The sequence below is a fragment of the Crocuta crocuta genome, unplaced genomic scaffold, assembly GCF_008692635.1.
Source record: "Crocuta crocuta isolate KB4526 unplaced genomic scaffold, BGI_CrCroc_1.0 scaffold125, whole genome shotgun sequence".
Classification (NCBI taxonomy): Eukaryota; Metazoa; Chordata; class Mammalia; order Carnivora; family Hyaenidae; genus Crocuta; species Crocuta crocuta.
The window spans coordinates 2005117-2029009 of record NW_027531143.1 but is presented as its reverse complement, the minus strand read 5'-3'; the positions used below and the strand labels follow the sequence as shown (position 1 = coordinate 2029009).

Below are 23893 nucleotides of genomic sequence, written 5' to 3'. Positions count from 1 at the left end.
ATTTTAAATACAGGCAACTGGAATCATTACCTCTTGAGGTTTTCTAAAGTAGCAGTATTAATATTTTAATAAAACTACTTTCCTACATCTTCATCTACCAAGAATCTAACTTTCTATAGGTTTTCTAGAAATATCCATGTTATTACAGAAAATAAAAAGGACATGATGACAAATCTAGTAAGTAAACCACATTTTAAAAGATTTCCTTAGGGGCGCCTGGGTGGCTTAGTTGGTTAAGCGTCCGACTTTCGCTTGGGTCATGATCTCACGGTTCGTGGGTTTGAGCCCCGCATCAGGCTCTGTGCTGACTGCCAGCTCAGAGCCTGGAGCCTGTTTCAGTCTGTGACTCCCTCTCTCTCTGACCCTCCCCTGCTCACGCTGTCTCTCTCTCCTAGAAATAAATAAAACATTAAAAAATAAATAAATAAAAAATAAAAGATTTCCTTAAATAATCTCTACACTGAAAATGGAGCTTGAACTCGTAACTCAGCGATCAAGATTTGCATGCTCTACCAACTGGGCCAAGCCAGGCACCCCAACTAAACTATACTTTCATCAGGAGTTCATACTTTATCTTTACACATACGAACACTGCTTGGATTGTTTCCTTTGTTGATGACTATGTTTTTTTTATCTGGGCTATCCACATTATCTAAGTCTCAAACACTTTTTCCTCAATAAAAGATGGTTTTTACTCTATCTGATTAACTGCCCTTAAAAAAAGCAGGAATTAGGGCCACCTGGGTGGCTTAGTAAGGTTAGGTGTCTGACTTCGGCTCAGGTCATGATCTTGAGGCCCTCCCCCCGTTGGGCTCTGTGCTGACAGCTCAGAGCCTAGAGCCTGCTTCGGATTCTCTCTCTCTCTCTCTCTCTCTTCCTCCCCTGCTCACACTCTGTCTCTCAAAAATAAACATTTTAAGAAATGTTTTTAAGTAGTAGGAATTGTAAACAACCTGAGGGGTTCCTTAGCGGCTTACTCAGTTAGGTATCCAACTCTTGGTTTCATTTCAGGCCATGATCTCACAGTTTGTGGGATCGAGCCCTGCATCAGGCTCGGTGCTGACAGTGCAGAGCCTGTTTGGGATTTTCTCTCCCTCTCTCTCTGCCTGCCCCCCGATTGCACGCGCGCTCTCACTCTCAAAAATAAACATTAAAAGAATATATATATAGGGGTGTCTGGGTGTCTCAGTCAGTTAAGCATCTAATTCTTGGTTTTGGCTCAGGTCATGGATACTATGGTTCAGGAGATCAAGACCCACTTCAGGCTCCAACAGTGCAGAGCCTGCCTGGGATTCTCTCTCCCCCTCCCCCACTCACACACACACTTTCTGAATACATACATATATACAATGTGAAACCAAGAACAAAATAATTACGGGGGGGGGCAGATTACCCACTTACTTTGAGTGCTTGAATAGAAGGGAGTAGCGTTAGCCAAGCCAGTGACAATATTCTTTTTCAAAAGTCTTCCACAAAGCTCTCAGGGTCAGTTCCCCCAAAATAGGTCATGTGATAAATGTGTCAGATAACTTCTAAAACTCAAATAATTCTTCAATTACAGTCATCAATATTAGCTGTACACAGTTTGAATACTGGCTCCCACTTCCAGTCAAGTAGGGGCACAGTGAAGGAAGGGAGGAGATAGGTCTCGAAGAATGGAAAAATAAAATCAAAGTAAAGGTCCAAGAAACATTATGTCTACCAGGTACTTTCACATATTACCTCCTTTAATCCCTACAGCAATTCTAAGTGAGAGATACTACCTTCTCCCTCTTTTAACAAACTAAAAGATAAAGGCTAGAAATGGCACTACTTGCAACAATATGAATACACCTAAGGACATTATACTCTACTAAGAAATCTGATGGAGAAAGAAATACTGTACGATATCACTTATAGGTGAAATCTAAAAACAAACAAACAAACAAAAAACATCTAGGATACAGAACAGACTGGTGCTTCCCAGAAGCAGGAGAGCATGGTGGACAAAATAGGTGAATGTGGTCAAAAGGTGCAAACTTCTAGTTATAAACAAGTCCTAGGAATGTGATATACACCTGTAGTTAATACTTTATTGTAGATTTGAAAGTTGCTAAGAAAGATCTTAAAAGTCCTCATCATAAGAAATTATAACTATTTGTGTTGATGGATGTTGACGGTGATCGTGATGGTCATTTTGTTATATATACAAATACTGAAATCTATAATACTGAATACTGAATCTAAATACTGAAATTTATAATTTACATATAATATTTCAGGTATGTATCTCCAAAACATAAAGAAAAGGCTCAGAGTGATAAAATGGGTTATTTAGGGTCACATCAGTAGTATTTAGTGTACATGAGATTCCAACCCTGGATGTCCAACCCCAAGTTCTTTTCCCTGCAATGTTACCTCTCTTGACATCTAATACCCACACAGAGAGACACCTAAGTTACTGATTACTTCCTAAGGCATTAGCTCAACTAATCCCTGTGAGTCAGGTCCTGAGGGCAGTCAAAACTAGGCCCTGGACAAGGAGAAAACCAGTTCAGACTCATTAGGTGATATATCGAAGGTCACATAGCTAATGAATGACAATCAAAATGGGAATTCAAACCTCTAGGCTTTTTCTGACCCATGGTACTATAGTTGTGCTGTAACCAAACTCACCTTTGAATTTTTTTTTTTAATGTTCATTTCTTTTGAGAGAGAGAAAGAGAACATGTGCACGTGCGAACAGGGGAGAGGGGCAGAGGGGAAAGAGAGAATCCCAAGCAGGCTCCACACTCAGCACAGAGCCGGACATGGCGCTCAATCCCATGACATCACAAGATCATGACCTGAGCCAATATCAAAAGTCAGACATTCAACTGACTGAGACACCCAGGTGCCCCTCAGCTTTGAATTTAAAATACAGGAAAAAATGGGGTGCCTGGGTGGCTTAGTCGGTTAAGCGTCCGACTTTTGCTTAGGTCATGATCTCGCAGTTCGTGGGTTCGGGCCCCGCGTCAGGCTCTGTGCTGACTGCCAGCTCAGAGCCTGGAGCCTGTTTCAGTCTGTGACTCCCTTTCTCTCTGACCCTCCCCTGCTCACGCTGTCTCTCTCTCTCTCTCTCCTAGAAATAAATAAAACATTTAACAAAAAAATACAGGAAAAAACTATACATTTTTTGCTCTGTATAGAGCCAAATACTGTTTTTCTAATAAACCACTCCTTCCTAAAAGGAGTTAGAAATCTGCAAAAAGGAGCTATTTGTAATTGATTTTACAAATCAAACATTATATGATTAGTAAATATCAAAATATTAACACATTGTTTGATTTACTATAATTTTTTTAAAGTTTATTTATTTTGAAAGAGAGAGGGGAAGGGGAGGGAGGGCGGGAGGGCAAGGAGGGGTAGAGAGAGAATCCCAAGCAGGCTCCACCACAGAGCCAAATGCAGGGCTCAAAACTACCTCCCATGAGATCATGACCTGAGCCAAAATCAAGAGTCAAACGCTTAACTGACTGAGCCATCTAGGTGCCCTGAGTTTACTGTAATTTTAAAATCATTTCTTCTAGTTAAGTAATTTTAAAACTAGTTTAACTAGTTGCATTTCTTTCTTTGTATTATACACAGTCATTTAAAATCTCAAGCCTCTTATTTTTTCAGTATAATATATGTACCAAATTTCTAAGATGTGTTTCTAAAATATACATAGTGCCTCTGCCTTCACCTTGTCAATGACCACAGTCATCCAGAAACAAGTTTCACAGTTTGCAAAGGATAAAATTGGCAACAAGACAGATATTTAGAAACCTGATACTGTATGCTCTATTTAGACCTTCATGAGGATATTGTACAAAGGCCTGCCTCGAACTGTGTAGAACTTTCTATAAATGATTCACTTCTAAATTAGCTGCCCTGGGTCAGCAGTGGCAAGTCTTAAATAAAAGGTGAATCATCCTTTGTACTCTTCCTTCTTCAGTACAACCACTTTTTTAGTGAGCAAAATAACAGGACAAAAATAATTTTATCCAAAGAAAAGCAGATTTATAGTTGTTAATCAGCCAAATGACTACCCACAGTGACCAAAAGAACATTTTCTTCTGCTAATGAAAGCTAACCAAAGCAACTATGTATCTAAGAAAGAAACTGTATCCATAACCAACTATGTATCCAAAGCAATTCTTGAAAGATAAGGTTAAAAGAATAGGGATAGGTTTTAGTCTGGCCTTTGTGGACATTACAGAAACACTAAACCAAGTAAGATAAATCAGATGTGTACGGCTATATATATATCATCCTCTTCCAAAATATTCTTCCAGTCAAAATTTTATCCAAATCTAATAATGCCGCAAGGTTATGTGCCAAATTTAAAGACATCATAAATCACTGCTATTCCCCTGGTCAGGTGCAGTCTCAAATTTTCCAGCTTTCTAAACCTACTTATCTTCTTAAAAGACTCCTCATATTTGACACTTGAAATGGAAAAGAACATAAAAAGGCAAAGACACTATAACAAGGAGATATTTTGAATCTGAGATCAGGGTAGTAGGGTAGTTTGTGAAGTATTAGAAATTATAATAAAAAGATTTATGATTGAACATCCCAGTTTACAAAATAATTTATCCAAATTTGTAAAAATGTGACCATTATATCCCCCCAAAAGGCCCCTAATCAAAATTTTAAAGTATGTTTGCCAGAATACACTGTGTTCATATTAGCCCATATAACAGACTTACAACCCTTCCGATGAAGCATCTACAAGCATGTAGTATTTAAAAACCACCCAAACGGTGGACACCTGAAAATACATTAGGGAAAGGTACAAGCCAACAGGTTGAGAGGTGACAGAGGAAAATGTACTACAATGTTCGCTAGACGGAAGGATTGGTGGAAGACAACCAACTGACCTTAGATACTTAAATTGCTCATTGGCAAGTTTGAAAAGCATCGGGGGAGGGGGAGGGCAGGGAGAGCAGAGAGACACCTATTGGTAGAGTTAGTGTGACACAAGCCCTGAATCTGGAGTGTGTGTGAAGATTTTTCTAGACTCAAGTTGCTCAATTCTGAACCATCTCCCACTCCAGGGATAGAGAACCCCAAGAAGAGAGACTGGATGAGGTAGAAAGGAGCTGCCAAGAAGAGAATTATGTCACACACTCAGACACACTTAGGCACAGCGCTGGATGGAAGACTCTCCCCTTTGCTCAGAGTTGTTTATTACTAGCTCCTACTCCCAGCTCTAAGCAGCTTCTTCCCACCCTCTGCTTGCCAACATTACTGACATTCCGGACTATAAAATTCCTGGGACGGGAGCAGGCAGAACAGTTAAAGAGGGGAGAAGAACTCAGTAATGTCAGGAGGCTTCCTGAAGAAGTTGGCAGGCTACCAGGGTTCCATCTTCAACTCCCAGAAATGTGTCACCAAGCAGGAGCCAGGACGAGGAGTACCAGTGTCTCCTGGCTGCAGGCTTGGTGCTGACACTGCGCCCTCATTATCTGCTTCTATTTTTATAACCATGCTATCCTCTTCCCACCTCCTTCCCTAATGCCCAATTTCACAAACTTCCTTAATGCCCAGGAAACTGGCTTATATGTTGTTGGTGTTTCATTTGAAAATGTATGACACTTTCTCATATTTTTCTTTCTCCTTTTCTAGTAGGCAATTGGGTTAGAACTAGGTGGATTCCAGGTCCCAGTTTACCCCTCTAGTTCCAGAGTCTTTTTTTTTTTTTTTTTTTTTAAGATAGAGCACACACACAAGAGGGGCAGAGGGACAATCTTCGTGCTGAATGTGGAGTCTGACATGGGGCTCAATCTTACAACAAAAGATCATGACCTGAGCTGAAATCAAGAGTCTGATGCAGAGTGCCTGGGTGGCTCAGTTGAGCATCCGACTTTGGCTTAAGTCATGATCTCATTGTTTGTGGGTTTGAGCTCTACATCAGGATCTGTGCTGACCACTCAAAGCCTGGAGTCTGCTTTGGATTCTGTCTCCCCCTCTCTGCCCCTCCCCTGTGTTTGCTCTCGCTCTCAAAAATAAACTTTAAAAAAAGTTTTAAAAGCCAGATGCTTTTTGGGATGAGCACTGGGTGTTGTATGTAAATGATGAATCTAGGGAATCTACCGCTGAAACCAAGAGCACAATGTATACACTGTATGTTAGCTAACTTGACAATAAATTTTAAAAAGTCAGACGCTTAATCAATAAGATCCTAGGAGACTTAATAAGACTTAATGTGCACCTACCCTATTCCTTAAATATATTTTTTGAAGTGTGTATAGGTAGATAATATTGTTTAAATTTTTATTTCAGGATAGTCAACGTGCTATTACTTTGGGCCTGATAAGGCTAGGAACCACTCGTGTGAAAGAAAAGGCCTGGACTTTGGGCCGGGATAAACTTACAGTAAATGACGTCCCTTTAGACTGAATGACTTGAATAATTTACTTTCACTCTGAGCTCTAGTTGCCTCACCTACAGACAGTAGTCCTTTCTGGGGCTTTGGGCAGAAACCTGCCATTTCAGATAGGACAGCATAGGTTAAGTGGTAAGGGTAGGTATTCAACAGTTCCCTTCTTGGTTGAGCATCCAGCTCTTGGTTTCAGCTCAGGTTATGATCTCACAGATCAGGGAGTTCAAGCCCCGTGTCTGGCTCTGCACTGTCAGTGAATTTTTCCTCTCTCCCTCTATCCACTCTTCCCCCCTCCCTCAAAATAAATAAACTATAAGAATTCCCTTCTTCTTAGTTCTCAAGATAGGTTTCCCTTTCCCCACTCACCTTTACATAAAGGCAAGAAAATTAAGATAGGAAAGAGAAAGTATAAAGAATATAGAAGAAGGGAGTAACAGGGATCATGACCATCAGCTAATATCTAATCACACCCAGAACACACTCCTAGTATCAAATGTGAAAAGCTTCAAGAGGTGAGATTAAGAGGGGTGCCTGGGTGGCTTAGTCGGTCAAGCATCCGACTTTCGCTTAGGTCATGATCTCGCGGTTCGTGGGTTTGAGCCCCGCGTCGGGCTCTGTGCTGATTGCCAGCTCAGAGCCTGGAGCCTGTTTCAGTGTCTGTAACTCCCTCTCTCTCTGACCCTCCCCTGCTCACGCTGTCTCTCTCTCTCTCCGAGAAATAAACATTAAAAAAAAAAAAAGGTGAAATTCAGATTCTAGCCCTGGAACATGAAGGACATAATGTTAATGCCAAGCACAGAAACCACTATTATATTAATGCACTATGTAGATATATGAGTGGTTTCAAGAATGAATATAGAATTATCATTTCCTCAAACTTATCACTGTTATATCCTTTCAGGTTCAGTCAGTAGAACATGCAACTCAATCTCAGGGGTCAGGAGTTCAAGCCCCATGTTGGGGGTAGAGTTGACTTAATAAAATAATAGTAAAAAAAAAAAGTTAAAACTATTCCTCTACACATGCTTTGATTATCTCCATGAAGATTTTTTTTTAAAAGAATAGAAAATAGACTTTCTGAATGCTTGAGTTTTTGAGCTTCTTAGCCAGTACTTACAGACAGTCATACATTTTGTTTTTTGTTTTTTGTTTTATTTTTGAGAGAGAGATAGAGACAGCGTGAGCAGGGGAGAATTAGAGAGAGAGGGAGGCACAGACTCTGAAACAGGCTCCAGGCGCTGAGCTAGCTGTCAGCACAGAGCCTGATGTGGGGCTCGAACCCACAAACTGCGAGACCATGACCTGAGCCAAAGTTGGACGCTCAACCGACTGAGCCACAAAGGCGCCCCTGGTTTTTTTTGTTTTTTTTTTTAAAGTAGGTTCCACACCCAGCATAGAGTCCAAGAAGGGGCTTCCAGACTTGAGAGGAGATCAAGTCAGTTGCTTAACCAACTGAGCCACCCAGGCGCCCTGATGGTCATAGATTTCTAAAAACAAATAATCTATCACTGACAAGGTCAAAGGTCTTCTTGCTTTTCACTTATCTATAGCAGCCACAAGACCTCCCTGCTGTTAGTCACGCCTAAGTTTCAACTTCCTAGTCTGCATTTTAAGTATCAAAACCTCCGAATACTCAGCACACCCATAACACCAGGGCTGGGGTTTCTAAGATGAGTAAGGAAAGCCAAATTTTAGATCCCAATCCAGAGAAGCAAGGACAGTCATCCACCCTCAGTTGGCCAACCTCTGTTGTCTATTTCAGCAAGTATGTAGCCCAAAGGTATTTGTTAGTTACTTCTATCTTTAGTTTTAAAAAACATCTTTTGTCACCTCAGGTGATGAAGATGGAGATTTTTTTTTTTAATTTTTTTTTTAACGTTTTATTTATTTCTAGGAGAGAGACAGCATGAGTAGGGGAGGGTCAGAGAGAGAGGGAGTCACAGACTCTGAAACAGGCTCCAGGCTCCGAGCTGGCAGTCAGCACAGAGCCCGACGCGGGGCTCGAGCCCACGAACCGTGAGATCATGACCTAAGCGAAAGTCGGACGCTTAACCAACTAAGCCACCCAGGCGCCCCAGAAGATGGAGATTTCTAAGGAGGTACAGGGAAGCAAAGAAAGCAGAGGAAACCTTTTCAGAAGGCAGAGACTTCTTAGAAGTTATTTTAAATGGGCCCATTACCATTAAAGACACAGTATCAGCTCTCCCAGCATGAAGGACACTCTGGCAGCCCTCTGGGACACTGCGAAAACCCCAGTGACTGCCATTCACAGGCCTGAATCTCCTTAGGTATACACCCTTGCCTCTGTTACTACCAGCTGTACAGAACAGATATAGAGTATGTTTAAAAGAAAAGTGAAAGGAGGAGAGGTTTATAGTCACAGAAAAGCACATATTTTCATACATACTTATAAATTCAGAGATTATTTTTCTGGAAGGATGGTCAAGAAAGTGGCCACAACAGATGCTTCTGGGGAAGAGGACTACGGAACTATGGTTCTGGGTGACCTTCTTCTAGTTTTTGTGCGTATATTATTTTTCAATAAATTAAAACCTGATTTCATATAACATCATTTACTCTGTAGCTCCACTATGGACTTCTGCTTCATAGACAATAATTTCTGCTAGTAGATTCAGTAGATGAATGAAACAAAATTAAGAGAAACCACTTTCCTTAACATATGGATACTCTTAACTGAGAGCCGACAGGTGGATGGGAAGAGGACCACCTGAGAGGTAGGATGGAACTATTAATACTAAGAGGAGGTCACAGAACTAGACACACTGGATTAGGAATAGATTGCACAGGTTAATTATAACTGTCCTGCTTATATCCAGTTTTGAGGCAACAACAAAAGAACTTGTGTGGTATTACCATCCCCAATTTCCAAGCAATATACTTGAGGTCAGAAAAGCAGAAAAATATACCCTAACTTAACAAAACTTTATTCCAAGTTTTTATTACTGTATCTTACTGAAACATACATGGAATTCTGTTTTCCAAAACAGAGTTCAAAACACTTCATTTTTAATTCATCTGATTGACAGGGAGCACTATTATTAGCATTTCTGTCTTATACTCCCTGTCCAGAACTTTTTAATAAGAAGGAAATGATCTCTAAATTATCATTTTTATAAAAGAGCTACAAGTAAATCCAAAGAATTTTTGTGTTTAATTTTTTTGTGAAAAATTTTTATGTTTAATATTTTTAATGTTTATTTTTGAGAGAGAGAGAGAGCGATAGCAGGGGAGGGGCAGAGAGAGAGGAGACACAGAATTGGAAGCAGACTCCAGGCTCTGAGCTGTCAGCACAGAGCCCAACGTGGGGCTGAAACCCACTAACTGTGAGATCATGACCTGAGCCAAAGTCAGAGGCTTAACTGACTGAGCCACCCAGGCACCCCCTCAATGATCATTTAAATATACTAGGGTCTCTATAATTCATCCATCCACTTGCAAAGCAGAGAGAACTTTTGCTGTCTGTTTAGCATTTTAGAAATGTAAAAAAAAAAAAAGTGCCTCTGGCTTGAGGTCTTATTTTGTTTCATTACTACAACTTTCCCTTGTAGCTATAGTTTTATATTTGTGGAATCAAAATTACATGCTAGGTATATACGCTGAGCAGTAAACATACACGTGACTTAATACTTCAGGGCTCTGCCATAACTTTCCCAACCAGATTCCAATTCACCTTTCTTTGATCTCTGCCTGCCATATCCCCATCAGCCTATCTCTTTTACTGGCAACATTCTTCATTTTCCACCTTGTATTATCAGCATATGATACTTATCTTCATTTGCCTTGTTAAAACCACACCTATACATTGTAAGCTCCATGAGATAGGCACTTAGTAACCTCTATGTATTTTAATACCTTGTACATAGAGATGACATTCATTTTTAATTGTGTCCACAAACTCTGGAGAAACATTCAGGTTGAAAAATACTTTGGATCTCCTTATTTAACCCAGTGGTTCCCAAACACCCATCTATCAATAATAGATGGCAGGCCAGGGATATAAAGGAAACTTAAAATTCACAATATTCAGGCCCTAGCCCAAATCTACAAGTGTGGGGCCCAGAAACCCTGGTTCTTTTAAAGGTCTCCAGGTGATTCTGAGATGCAACTGGGTTTGGGAATCACTGGTCTCATCTACCCAGCCCATATTACATATGAAGAAACTGAAGCCCAAGGAGATGGAAGAGCCTGCCCAAAGTTGAATAGCAAAGTAAATAGAAGAGCAAAAACATCAGCAGAGGCCAATAATGAAATGGAAACTATGTGGCAGAGTTTTTCAGAATGAAATAAAAGATAAGCATTAACTAGATCATCATCGTAGACAATCTTTTTATCACTGAATACAGCAACTTCTAAATAGCTTTTTTAAAATATGTAAGTTTGTTTTTTTTTTAAAGTATGTTTGCTTTATTTTGTTTTTAAGTATGTAACTTGGAATATTGGTCTAAGGAGTACTAGGCAGGGAAAAAAAAGGGGAAAGTTCCACAGTCAAATAAACATAGGGAATGAGACATACCAAGCTGTTTAAATGCTTAGTAGACTTCTTAGAGCCTTTAATATGTAGTTATGAGTCTATAAAATACATTTCCCCAAAGTTATTTGATAACTGAAGACCTTTTCTATAATATTTCAAGAGATTGATATTCCTTATACACATTTTAGGAATATTGTAGCTTAACCAGAAACTAGTTAAGTTTCTAGCCTTTGAATTGAACTCGAGGAAGGGGATAAATATTTCTCACCTTTATGTTCCCAACATCAACTACAATACTGGACTCATAGTGCTCAGATGGACTCCTTTGGCAAAAATTGGTTAAGAGTAATCAGGCACAAGTTCATTTGGTAGGTAAACAAGTTAAAAAGTTGGATTACAATAAAGTCCCACTCAACTCCAGAATTATAAGACATTTGCTAAGTACCTGGCATTGATCTATAGGTTTACATAAGTTACTTCATTTACACTTAACAGTCTCTTATGGTGGCTCCTGTCAACACCATTTTACAGATGAGGAACTGAAACCAAGCAGCCAGTAACCTGCCCAAAGTCTCAAAGATAAGTGGCGGTCCCAAACACTGAGCTCTATGGTCATTCAATGCTTCTAGACAGGGGGGAGTTTAAGGATAGGCACAGAGGAGTTAGGCATAACTGCACTGAGAGTTGTCCAGAAAAAGGTATATACATGCTTATGTTTTCTTCTTGCCTAGCAGAGCTTTTAGGTCCCTTTTTCTTAAAATGCAAGAAATATGGATGTAAAAAAGAACTCTATAAGAGCTCAGAACAGACCAACAAATGCCCAGTGTAGTCAGTCTGGCTGGTGCTGGTCACGGACTCAAGAAGTATCCATCTCAGGGGTGCCTGGGTGGCTCAGTCGGTTAAATGACCAACTTGTGGTTTCAGCTTGGGTCATGATCTCACTGTTTAGGAATTCAAGCCCCATGTTGGGCTCTGCAGCTGGCAGCATGGAGCCTGCTTGGGATTCTCTCCCCACCTCACGTCCCCCACCATCCCACTCACACGGTCTCTCAAAATGAAGAAGAAGAAGAAGAAGAAGAAGAAGAAGAAAAAGAAGAAAGAAGAAAGAAGAAGAAGAAGAGCCATCTCCTAGGCAGGGGGACTAGAACATGAGTTCCAGAAGGCAGGGACTGTGGTTCTGCTTTCGCTCCGATGCATCTGAAGATTTAGAGCAGTGACCGGCACAAAGTCAATAATCAAAAAGCCTTCTAACAAAGACTGACCAGGCCTCATATGTGTATCTTCTATTTAAAATTATAACTACTCTCTTGCTATAAATTCGTAATACTTACAAATACTTACAAAACAAAAATAGGTTTTTATAGGATACACATTTCTTTTTAAAGGGAAACCACCATTTCCCAAATACTTGGTTCTCTATACATACAACAGGAAGAAAGATCTCCCCAGTGATAGCTCTTGAAAAATTAAAATTCTGCTGGCATTCCAATGTAGGAAGGAGTCCATGTGACTCTGCCAAGTATATAAATATCCCTTTATTTGGGATAAAGGGCCCCCAAATAGTTCTAGCCATGTATTCAAAAGGTTGTAGGAAGACACCATTGTTTCACTGTACAGACAACAGAAACAATACAGAAGGGGCTTTTCAAAATGAGCTGGATTCTAGTCCAGGAGAAATACTGAAACCATCCTAAAAGGTAAAAATTTGCCCATTTTCCCCGTGGATTCCATTACTTCAACCAGTAAAACTTTTAACTATACTTTTGATTTTGATATGGTCTCATGTGAAGGAAGGGGAGGTCAGATCTCATCTGCTTAAGCCTTAAAACACATCAATTTACAAGAAATACAATGATAAGAAGAACTACAGGATGCAACCAGCAAGATACATACTAAAAAACTATACAGGATAAATTATCTAGCTTCTTCAACAAATACACTGGAAGAGGGGAGAAAATGGAAGGAACCCATACATTAAAAGAAATTCAAAAGACATTTAAAAACTGCCAAAATCAGATTATGGTATTTAGGAAAGCAATTTAGGTGATTAAAAAAAAAAAACAACTTAAAAAAAAAAGGGATTAATTACCATAAAAGTCAGGATAGTGGATGCTCATGGTAGACTGATGGGAGGGGGATATATGGAAGGTTCTGGATTGGCTGACAAAGACTATCTTCTGAAAGGAGTGTGGTAATAACAAGGATGTTCAACTTAACCATTAAGTTGTAGGTTTGTTTTATGTGCTTTTATCTATTTGTCCTACATTTAAAAACATTTTTTAAGGTTTATTTTTTGAGAGAGAGTGTGCAGACAAGCACACACACTCCCATGCGCACAAGTAGGGGAGGGGCTGAAAGAGAGGGAGACACAGAATTTTAAGTAGGCTCCAGGCTCTGAGCTGTCAGCACAGACCCCAACACAGGGCTGGAATTCATGAACCGTGAGATCATAACTGACTGGCTGAAGTCAGTCTCAACCAACTGAGCCATACAGGCGTCTCTATATTTAAATTTTTTGGGGGGATTAAAAAATATTGGCAAGTGTTGATTACTGTTGAAGCTAAACACCTGGGGGGTATTACACTATTTTCTTTCACATGTATTTAAATTTTCCATAAGTTAAAAATGAAAAAGAAATTACTGCATACTGCTAGTCCCTCCCTGGAGCAGCTCTCAATCTTATAGCAAAGACAGGCAGTAAATCAACAGTTATCATTCAGTTTGTAAGAGTTATGGAAGCTAAGAAGCAAAGAACCTTGTGGTGGGGATGGGGGAGGGAGCTCCGGGTATGCACTCCTAAGTAAAAGTGCTTTAATTAAATAAGGAAGCTTTTAGACTGAGGTGGTTCTAATACCTCAGCAGCCCATGTAACCAAACCAAGATCTAAGCCTGTAAATCCTCAAGAATACAAAACCTGCAGACAGCCAATCACAAGCCATCAACTAGGCTTTCCTAAATAATGCAAACAAAAATTTTCTTTGCTTTGCTTCCATATCTCCTCTATAAAAACCTTGCCCCTAGCTCCTGTCTCTGGAACACTCCCAGTCACTTCTGATTTGGCACTGCTCAATTCCAGTCGATTTTGCTCAAGTTAACTCTTAAGATTTTTAATATGCTTCAAATCACCTATTAACAGAGTTAACAGAGAAAGACAAGGGGAAAGATTCCCAGGTAGAAGGAAGAACAATGCATAAAAGTCATAGAGAACTGGAACTATTTTCACATTTTGGACAGGCCAGGGAAGATATCTACCATTTCCTCAATTAAAGAAGTCTTCAAAATACCTATCACACCCACAATCCTCTCCAATGGGACTCCTTAACCCCTGCTCACCTGCCTTTGTACACATGCCTTACAGGCTGCACCAGAGATGAGCCGCTGATCCACACGCTCATGCGTCCTGTCCCATCTGTTCTGTACCCAGACTTGCCAACACAGAGACTCACTCTCAGGAAAGCTGATTTTGAGACAGAATGGGGCACAGAAGGTAGACAGGAAACAAAACAAGACACAGAGATGAGGCAATAGGAACCTTAAAGGCACAAAAATCAAAAGGCTAAGAGGCATTAATCAGTCAAGAAGTGGGGCGGTGGGGGGGGGGAGAGATGGACAGAGACACCGACCGACACAGAGAGACACAGAGAGACCGATTGAAATGGGAAGGTAAAGGACAGACTTGTTCTTGGTTCTCCCAAGTCTAAAGCTACTGCTTTCACCTGGACAGTATGAAGGATTCTAAAATTGTCCATGGAACCTGAATGCCCAGCTACAGAGGCTATCCTGAGCTTCTTTACCTCCCTGTACATCCTCATATAAACAAGTTCATACACATAAATTGCCTAAGGTAATCTGAGTGTCTCCATCTCCTGCAATCTGCATCCAAGAGTCTTTCATGTCCATTCAGGATGGCTGGAGTGGTGGGAAGGAGTGAGGGAAGGCAAAAGAACCAGCCATTAGCCTCTGAAGTAGCAGAGGCTAGGAGTGTGATGGCCTCTGCCCAGGGGTTCAGAAGTTAGGGTTATTCACATGCCAACTTCAGGGGATTTCCAGCACAAAAATCAACAGTTTTATTTATTTCTTATCCTCTTGGTAGTAATTTCTTATAACGTTGCTGGTTAGATTCTCCCACTTCTCAAAGTAAGTCCTTTTTTTGTTTTGCTGGAGTTTTTCATAAAAAAATAAAGCTGATGCTCATGAGGGACAGTAAGCACATATGATGCTTGTAATTTATTTAGAACTTATCAGGTGGTACTATGCAATTCCACAAAATACCATCATATTCAACTTACAAAACAAATATTTATAAGGAAAACCTAGCAAATGAATGGTGAATTGGGTTTCTTCTTTATAAAACACAAGTCAGAGACCATTTCTGTGCTGAAAAACATTTGAGGGTTTTTTTCCCTCTGTTTACAGAACAAAATCCATACAGCTTCAAGGACGTATGTAGTCTCATGATCTACATCTTCAGCTCTTACTGTATCTACCTTTTACTTTTACTTATCATACTTTCATGGAGCTGCTAAACTAGCTACTCTAGGGACAAGATTAAAAAAAAATAGGAAAAGTCCCTCCGCCCACCTCCCCTCAGCTGCTGCCCTGGAAAAGAGGAATAACTAAATTGAATTCAGTGTGACATGGAGATGTTAAAAATCATGCAATAATGGGTATTATACCTAAACTGACAGATTCACAAGGAAGGCTTCTTGGAGGAGGTCACAGTTGAGACTGGAGAGGTGAATGGGAGCTACCAGAAATGGTAACACAAGAAAGCATAGAGAAATGAACAGTGAAGTATTCTGGAATACAGAGGGGATGGTCAGGAGAAGAGACTAAGGCAGTAAGCACAGAACAAGACTGAAGCAGGAGGCGGGAGAAGACACTGTTTAGCTGGTGTGGGTTATTTTTTTAAGTGCTATCATCTGAATATTTGTGTTCCCCTCCAAAATTCAAATGGTGACTCCCCAAAAAGGGCATTAGTAGTAGGGCCTTTGGAGTTACTTAAGCCTTGAGGGTAGACCTTATGACTAGAATTAGTGCCTTATCAGAAGTTCCAGAGAGATTACCAGCCCCTCCCACCATGGGAGGACACAGCAAGAAGGTGCCATCAATGAACTAAAAAAGGGACCCTCACCAGAAGGTGGTCATGGGTCAGACTTTAGAACTGTAAGCGATTTTACGTTGTTTATAAGCTCCCCAGTGATATGGTTATAGCAGCTAGAGAGGAATAGGGCAGGAAATAACTGGGAGCCCTGAAGGTTTCTAATAGGTATGATCAGACCATCAAAATATTAAAATAGAAGATGGGCAGGATCAGGGAAATCATTTTCAGGGTGCCTCTTTAGCCTCAGCATTGTAATAATCTAGCAACAACAGCTGTCAATGCCCTCCAACCAAGGGCCACCAGGACTTTTCACCTCTAGCTTCTTGTTCTTTGCATCAAGGGAGACAGCATGCCTTGGGAACCATGGAGGGGTCTGAATAAGAGGATGCTAGAAAGGATTTGAACTCTGTTAAGGGATTTGGGAGCAGCTCCAAGGAAAGAGGAGTTTGCTCTGGATAGGGTACCATCAGGAAGTGGGGCAATTCTAGGACTATTTTAGTAAACCTATCGGTAAGGTAGGAGAAGTTATCAAAGCTAAAGCTAGGATTACTAAAGGAGCAGCAGTCATTTACATCAGTCGCCTGGTCTAGCGGGCAGGGGGACACCTGGTCATTTTTGTGGTTTGGAAAATGCTCATGTTTTGGTTTCTGTTCAGGTATGACAGTAGTCTTCTTATGATTACAGAGCAGTATTTTAAGTGGCTTTAAGTAACCTCCACACGCAACATAGGGCTTGAATTTACAACCCCAAGATCAAGAGTCACATGTTCTACTGACTAAGCCAGCCAGGCGCCCCCAGAGTGGCCTTATATTTTACTTGACCCATCAGTCACAGAATGGTCTTACCCAGTTTGTGAAGTCATTTATGCCTGACAGGAGAACACCAAGGCCTACCTGTGAGGGTCAGGCCAGCTCCCAGACAGCAGGGGCTGCTTTTCTCACTCTTATACTCCTCTTTAGTTCTGTTAGACTTGCTTCATAGTCCTCAATGGTAAAATTCACACTGAATTCCTAATTCCTTCATTATGTGTTTCTTGTAGTTCCTGGAAGGGACTATACGCAGTGAACCTCATTTTGCTTTAGTCTTCCTGGATTTCCCATTTGTGAAAAAGACATGCATTGCTGGGAAATGATAAAGTCTGCAGTGCAGTTCATGTTCCCCAGATGTGCCACATTAATAGAGAATATTGACTTTCACAAGAGCTCAGTGCTGATGCCAGCAAGCTGAAAAAAGGAAGCAATTTGTGGGAAGCTTCACAAGGCAGCTTCACTAACTCAGCTAGGAAGCAATTCTGCTTGTAAACAAAGTTTCCAACTTCATAATTTCTGGAATTTTTAGAGATGCAGGAATTAGATAAAAATAAATCTTAGCTTCTCAGTTTCCATACTTCACCCTCTTATTCCCCTCCACCTTCAAGATATGAGGGACGCTCCTCACTCCTATCTCCATCAAAAGCTAGTCTTTCTTGGGGCGCCTCAGTGACTCAGTAGGTTAAGTGTCGGACTTCAGCTCAGGTCACGATCTCATGGTTTGAGCCCCGCATCGGGCCCCGCACTGAGAGTTCAGAGCCTGGATCCTGCTTCAGATTCTGTGTCTCCCTCTCTCTCTGCCCTTCCTCCACTTGTATTCTCTCACTCAAAACATAAACATAAAAAAAAAAAAAGAAAACTAATCTTTCTTCACAGTGCAGTAAGAAAAAATTAACATCTACAGAAGATCTCAGTATTATAACTGGTACTAAAATTTCATACTAAAGCTACAGGATTTTAAGAACTGAGGATTTATTATTCAATGAGTATTTGAGCTCTAATAATGTTTTAGGTAGAGTTACAGGCCCTTTGGGGCTATATCAGTTAATACACAAAATCCTTGCCTTTGTGGAGCTTATATTCTACTACATAGGAAAAGAAAAAGACAAGTTCAATATACATAGGATGTTAGTATGGGGGGAAATTAAGTGAGGAAAGGAATAGGGATGCTGTCATTTTAAATGGGATGATCAGTACCAGGCTCACTGAGGTGACACTTGAGCAGATTTAAAGAAGGAACGACATTATGCAGAAAGAGGTTCTGGTAAGGACAACAGCCCTGAGGCTCCAGAGTTCAAGGAGCAGCCAGGGAGCCAGACTGGCTGCTGCAGAAGGAACAAAGATATTAAAGAGGTAACAGGGCCTGTAGCCCATAAGGTTTTGGTTTTTGCTTTAAGTGAGACGGGTAGCTATCAAAGTTTTGATCAGATAGAAGTAACACAGAATGTGCCTCACTGGAGACAACAGCTTTTGAGTTTTGCTACAAAAGAGAAATGGAGTAACAGAGGAGAAGCGGCAGGTGAAAACCTAAGGTTTGCTTTGTTGAGAGAAATAACATAATTATATGTTGCATATAAAAACCTTGAAATTAAAATCACAATTCTTGAAATTAAAATCTGATCTTTCCGAGAATACCGCTTTACTGGATTGCTTTACATACTGAGAGAGGTTAGATTTGCTTGGCCCATTCATTCAATGATTTAGTATTATATATATGAAGAAATATAACCAAATCAAAGGGAATTATTTCAGAAATCTGTAAGGAAACTAAGGTTTCAGATTCTGGAAATGTAAGGCATCTAAGTACAAAATTGATTTCTCTACACGCTTGTTCAAATTATGTTTTTCTACAATATTTCCACATAATAGAAAATTAAGGAAACAGGTCATGGAACAAAGTACTGCTCAACAATCACAGTAGTCAAATATTCAAAATGCCCCTTCAACAAATTTTAGGACTGAAGCTCAGGAGTTTAATGATCAGCTCCTTTATAGAATCTGAATATTTTAAAAGATGGTATTAAACTTTTTGTAAAAGTGTCCCTGCATTTACAGAAGTGAACTGCTCTTTTAGGCAAGATTTACTTTTCTTTTTTTATTGAATTGCTCATTTAGTTGTTTAGGGAAAAAAAAATATCAGCTGAAAGGGATTTCTGCATAATTGGCCATCTGTTTCAAGGTAATGATCACAGACTGCACCCTGCAAGTGATTCATAGCTTAGATTCATAGTTTCCTTAGCTTCCTCCTTCAGAGACCTTGAAATAGGTGAAATCCAAATTAGTTTCACTGAAGCATGTTTTTTTTGAGGCAATATTTTTGTGGGGGAGTCTGAGGCTTTAAATGACAAGACCCTTCAGTTTAAAAATAAGTTCTTCTGGGTTTGCATTTGGAATTTGAATGCAGTTACCAGAGCTCATAGCTGCCATGTAATGGACTTCGAACCAGGAAACCTGCATTCAAATCCTGGCTCTGCCCAATACCAGCACAGTGACTCTGGGCAAGCTACTTAACCTCTCAAAGCCTCACCTAGCTTAACTATAAAATGAAAAGAACCCTTACCCCAGTGCTATGGTGATCACGGAATGACCATACTGCAGACTTGCATGCCTAGCACAGCCATGAGCACATTATGAACTCCTAGTAAATATGCCACACCTGAAATCAGGTCAGGCCAAGTCCTTCCTTTCCCCCCTCCTTAAAGAAGGTTCAATTTTTTATACAGTGCTATTTATAACCTTATAGCCACCTCTCTAGGGAAAGGCAGGCCTTCATAGTTAACAGTCTATTGAACCTATTAAAAGGAGGAAATTTTTTCTTTTGTTCCCCCTGACAGCTCAAAAGTTTATAATATGATTCCCCCTTGCTGGGGCGGGGTTGGGGGGTGGGGAATGTGGTGGGAAATAGGAGCTCACCAGAATGTGTTTTAATACATTACTTTGTTTCAAAATTAACTGCGGAGATAATTTAGGATATACTATACCATGAGGACCAGTATTTTATCCCGGATATACTTAACTATTCTTAATCCAAATGGAAAACTCACATTAATGTCGGTTATATACATAAGTAAACTAATATATTTAGAACTAGAAAAATATATCAACTTTGATATAGGTTTATTATCTCGTAATTTTATCTAATTCAGTGCACTGGAAACTGAAAACACTGAAAATGACTGCCAAGCTGTCAGATACCCTGGAAACGTGGGAAGCAACACAACAAGAGAGGTTCATGGAGTTTGGAGTTAGGAGACACACACACATGCATGTGGGTGTAAACCCAGGTCCACTATTTATTCTAATTTTGAAAAGTTTGTGAACCTAAAACCCTGTTTCTTCTCTGAGGCAGCAATGATAGATTTTTCAAGAATTAAGTGGAATAAATAAAGTCATGCATCTTGAGCTCTGAATATTGATAAGGAAGGCTATTAATGCAAAGCAACTAAATCTGGAGTCCCTGGATACAGGAGAAACATTTAAAGTTGTCAGTTAAGTATGCGAACAAACTTGCTTAGCTTAGAAACCAGAAGATCCAAGTTTAAATAACATCCCAGATTTTTTCTTGTTATGTGACCTTGCGAAAATCTGATCACTTTGTACTTCAGCTCCTCACCTGTTAGGTATTAGTAATATTAGTCACAATTTGTTAAACATGGACCATGTACCATGTACCAGGTCCATCCTGATAGGTTTATATAGGAACTCCATTTTTTTTAATGTTATTTATTCTTGAGAGACAGAACGTAGGCACGAGCGGAGAGAGGCAAGGAGAGAGGGAGTCAAGAGACCGAGAATCCCAAACAGGCCCTATGCTGCCAGCACAAAGCCCAACTCGGAACTCGATCTCATGACCCCAGGATCATTACCTGAGCCCAAATCAAGAGTCCAACACTTAACCAATTGAGCCACCCAGGTGTCCCCGAATTCCAGTCTTTACAACTCTTCAAGGTAGATGCGATCTGATTTTTAAGATTTTAAAGTAATCTCCACACCCAATGTGGGGCTTTAACTCAGAACCCAGAGATCAAGAGTCACCTGCTCAACCAATCCAGCCAGCCAGACATTCCTGTTCTCATCTGTTTTATAGATGGCTGATACTTGTTCAAGGCCACATAGCCAGTAAGTAGTAGAACCTGGACTCACATCCAGGCTTATTGGTCTCCAAATCCTGTCCTTCCCTATCCAACGAAATACCTGCCACCTGCCTTTCTTAAAGGGCATGTTCCTGTCAAAGTGCTCTTTGAATTGAAATGTCCTTAACTGTTCTAAGTCAATATTAATAATTCACAAAATGAGTTTGTGATTTGCCCTCAGGGCCTGGGAAATCTGAAAGAAAAAAGGTTATACTTGAAGCGCTCTTTTCATCTCCCCTTGGAAGTTTGCCGTGACCTCAATTTTACTTGAGCAGACATGATAAACATTAAACAACAGAAATCCAAAGGCAGCTCTCTGCCCTCCCTGGAGTCCAGGGCAACATCTCGTGCTTTTCCTCGAAATGTGGACAAAATATTTTCTTGCGCTGACTTACATTTGCAGTTTGCGGGAGGAAAACATAAAGTCGTCCCATAAACAGCCACAGAAACTAGGGTTTTCTGGATCACACTCACAGCGATCTCCAGTTACAGGCACGCAGGCAGTCATTCTAATGAAAGCAAATTGCAGCCCCTTTGCAAAACTAAGGTGTAAAGTGGAGAGCTGACTTTCCCTCTGAAAGTTTTATTAAGTAGCTCCACGCAGTTAGCTATAATTCTCTCCACTCATCCACTCTTGGTATAACAAACATCTTGGGAACTCCACCAAAGGAATTCTGGTGTTTGGTGCTGACATCTGCGGGGCTAAGGAGACCTCGGTTTGCTGTCACCTGGAGAGCACTTTTCTCTCCCCTCCGTAATCTGGGAGATCCTCAGCGTGACCGTCGCCCCGCTGCAGAGGAACGAGAGTAAAGTCCAGATGCAGTGCAGGGTGTCGGCCTGCCCGGCCGGAACTCCACTCTGGGGAGGCGCTCACGCCCCGAACGGCTAACTCCCGCACGAGTACAGCATACCCATTTGCACGAGGAAGAAAAGTCGCCCCCGGGAGCGACTGGGGGCTGGAGCCTGGGGAACGCGACTTTCTTGGGTCTGGATTCACCTTCCCCCTCCCGCGAGGCACTCTCAGCTCCCCCAGGGCGCTGCAGGCGGACTCCACGCCGCACCTTCCATTACGCCAGCCTCAACGCCTCAGCGCCCCGCCGGCCACGGCGGATTGAAGCCGGCGCCGCACGTGGGAGAGGCGGGGGGCGCGCGGGAGCGCGCGCGCGCGCCAGGCTGCGCCCGAGCACCTGGCCCTTACCTCCGACGCCGAGATCTCGAACACCTCCGCAATCTTGGCGTAGAGCTCCTGGATGCTGGAGAAATCCTCCACTCGGCCCGTGGCGCTGCCGTGCGCCAGCTGCGTGTGGAAAACCAGCTTGCGTCTGGGAACCGGGGGGTCCGGGAGGCTGCTGCCGCTCGCGCCCGCCTGCTCGACCTTCACCAGCTGGGCGGCCTCCTTGGACTTCTTTTTCATCTTTCTCCGCAGCCCCAGGGGCATCTTGCCGGGCCGCGGGCGGGGGACCACTTGCGCTGCCGACCGCCGCCTCCCCGGCTGGATGTCGCGGACTTTGCGCTCAGGCCCCGGGGCTCCGCGCAGGTAACAGCCGCCGCTGGGCCAATGGCAGAGGTGCTTCCGCCTGGCCGCGCCGGGTCAGTGGCCCTTTCCTTCCTCCCGAGGAGAGGCACCTGGGCCGCAGGGGCCACCTGCCCTTCCCTCTGGAAAGAGGACAAGTTGGGCCCATTCCTGACTCGCATGTACTGGCTTCTCTCCCCGCCTTTTAAAAAATGCCTCGATTTCCGTGAAAGCCTTGGGATGCTGAAGCTACAGAACACGTCTTAGAATACAAACACGCTGGCCTTTCTCGTGCTTCTCACGAATTCGAGGTAGGACCTCACACAGGATTGGCCCATTGCGGATAGGGATTTAGGTAGAAGTCATTCTTCATCGGCTTTCTCTGAGCCTCTCGCCCTGCAGGGCAGAGTTGGAACGGAAAGTTTTGAGATTGGTACCGCATTAAATTCATAGTCCTACGCCCCCAGCCGGGCCTCAGCGCCTCTCTGTAACCCTTTTCACCCCCACCCCCGGCGGTTTTCTCTCCCAGAAGTTCAGCGCTCTTCCTCAAGTCATGTGCTCCACCCCCGCTTCTTGGTCTGTGCTGAGGACCCTGTCTCTTAATTCTACAGAGAAAACTGAAGCCATTCTGGGCAATGTGTGAGCCACCTCAACTCCCCACCCCTCTGTGTAACTTCACGCATCTCCCCGTCTCCACACTCCAAAGAAATCTCTATTTGACCCTCGCACTTCTCTCTTCTAACATCTCTTTTTTTGTTTCAATTCTAGTATCATTAAGGTAGAGTGTTGTTAGTTTCAGGTGTACAATATAGTGACTGAAGGATTCTCAAGATCTCTGTTTTTAAGCTACCTGTTGTCACTTGTCTTTCTCCTCTCCGTCTGGTGCCGCTCACTGTTGGTCAGAAACCCAAATCTTTTACACTGTTTTCAAGTCTCACCTTTGCAGTTGCCTCAAGCTACATCTTCACAACAAAGTAAAAACAATCATGAGTTCTAGGCTGCTCTTCCTCACTTCCTGAACCCTTTGCTCTTACACTGGCTGTTATCAGACCTTGGCCCCACACTCCACTGAAATTGCTTGTACTATGATCAGCACTTCTTAATCATCAGATACGATTAACTCTTTTCAGTCTTTATCTTACTTGACCTTTTAGAGCATCTGACTGCATTGACCATTCCAGTCTTAAGACATGCTTCTGGGGGCGCCTGGGTGGCTCAGTCGGTTATGCGTCCAACTTCAGCTCAGGTCATGATCTCCCAGCTTGTGGGTTCGAGCCCCACGTTGGGCTCTGTGCTGACAGCCAGCTCAGAGCCTGGAGCCTGTTTCATACTCTGTGTCTCCTTCTGTCTCTGACCCTCCCCTGCTCATGCTGTCTCTTTCTCTCTCTCAGAAATAAATAAAACAGGAAAAAAAAAAACATGCTTCAGTTTTAACTTTCCTCTCTCCCTTTTTC

At 41.9% G+C, this 23893-nt stretch overlaps 1 protein-coding gene across 2 annotated transcripts in view; it reads right to left on the bottom strand.

The window, feature by feature from the left end:
- GIPC2 (GIPC PDZ domain containing family member 2) overlaps positions 1 to 22410 on the bottom strand; it is a 70671-nt gene extending 48261 nt beyond the window's left edge. For both annotated transcript variants that reach the window (XM_077771095.1, XM_077771094.1), the window contains exon 1: positions 22125 to 22410. In XM_077771095.1, coding sequence (XP_077627221.1) covers positions 22125 to 22364 — 240 coding nt within the window. In that variant the 5' untranslated portion in view covers positions 22365 to 22410. The remainder of the gene's footprint in view (positions 1 to 22124) is intronic.
- Between the last annotated feature and the right edge of the window lie 1483 nt (positions 22411 to 23893).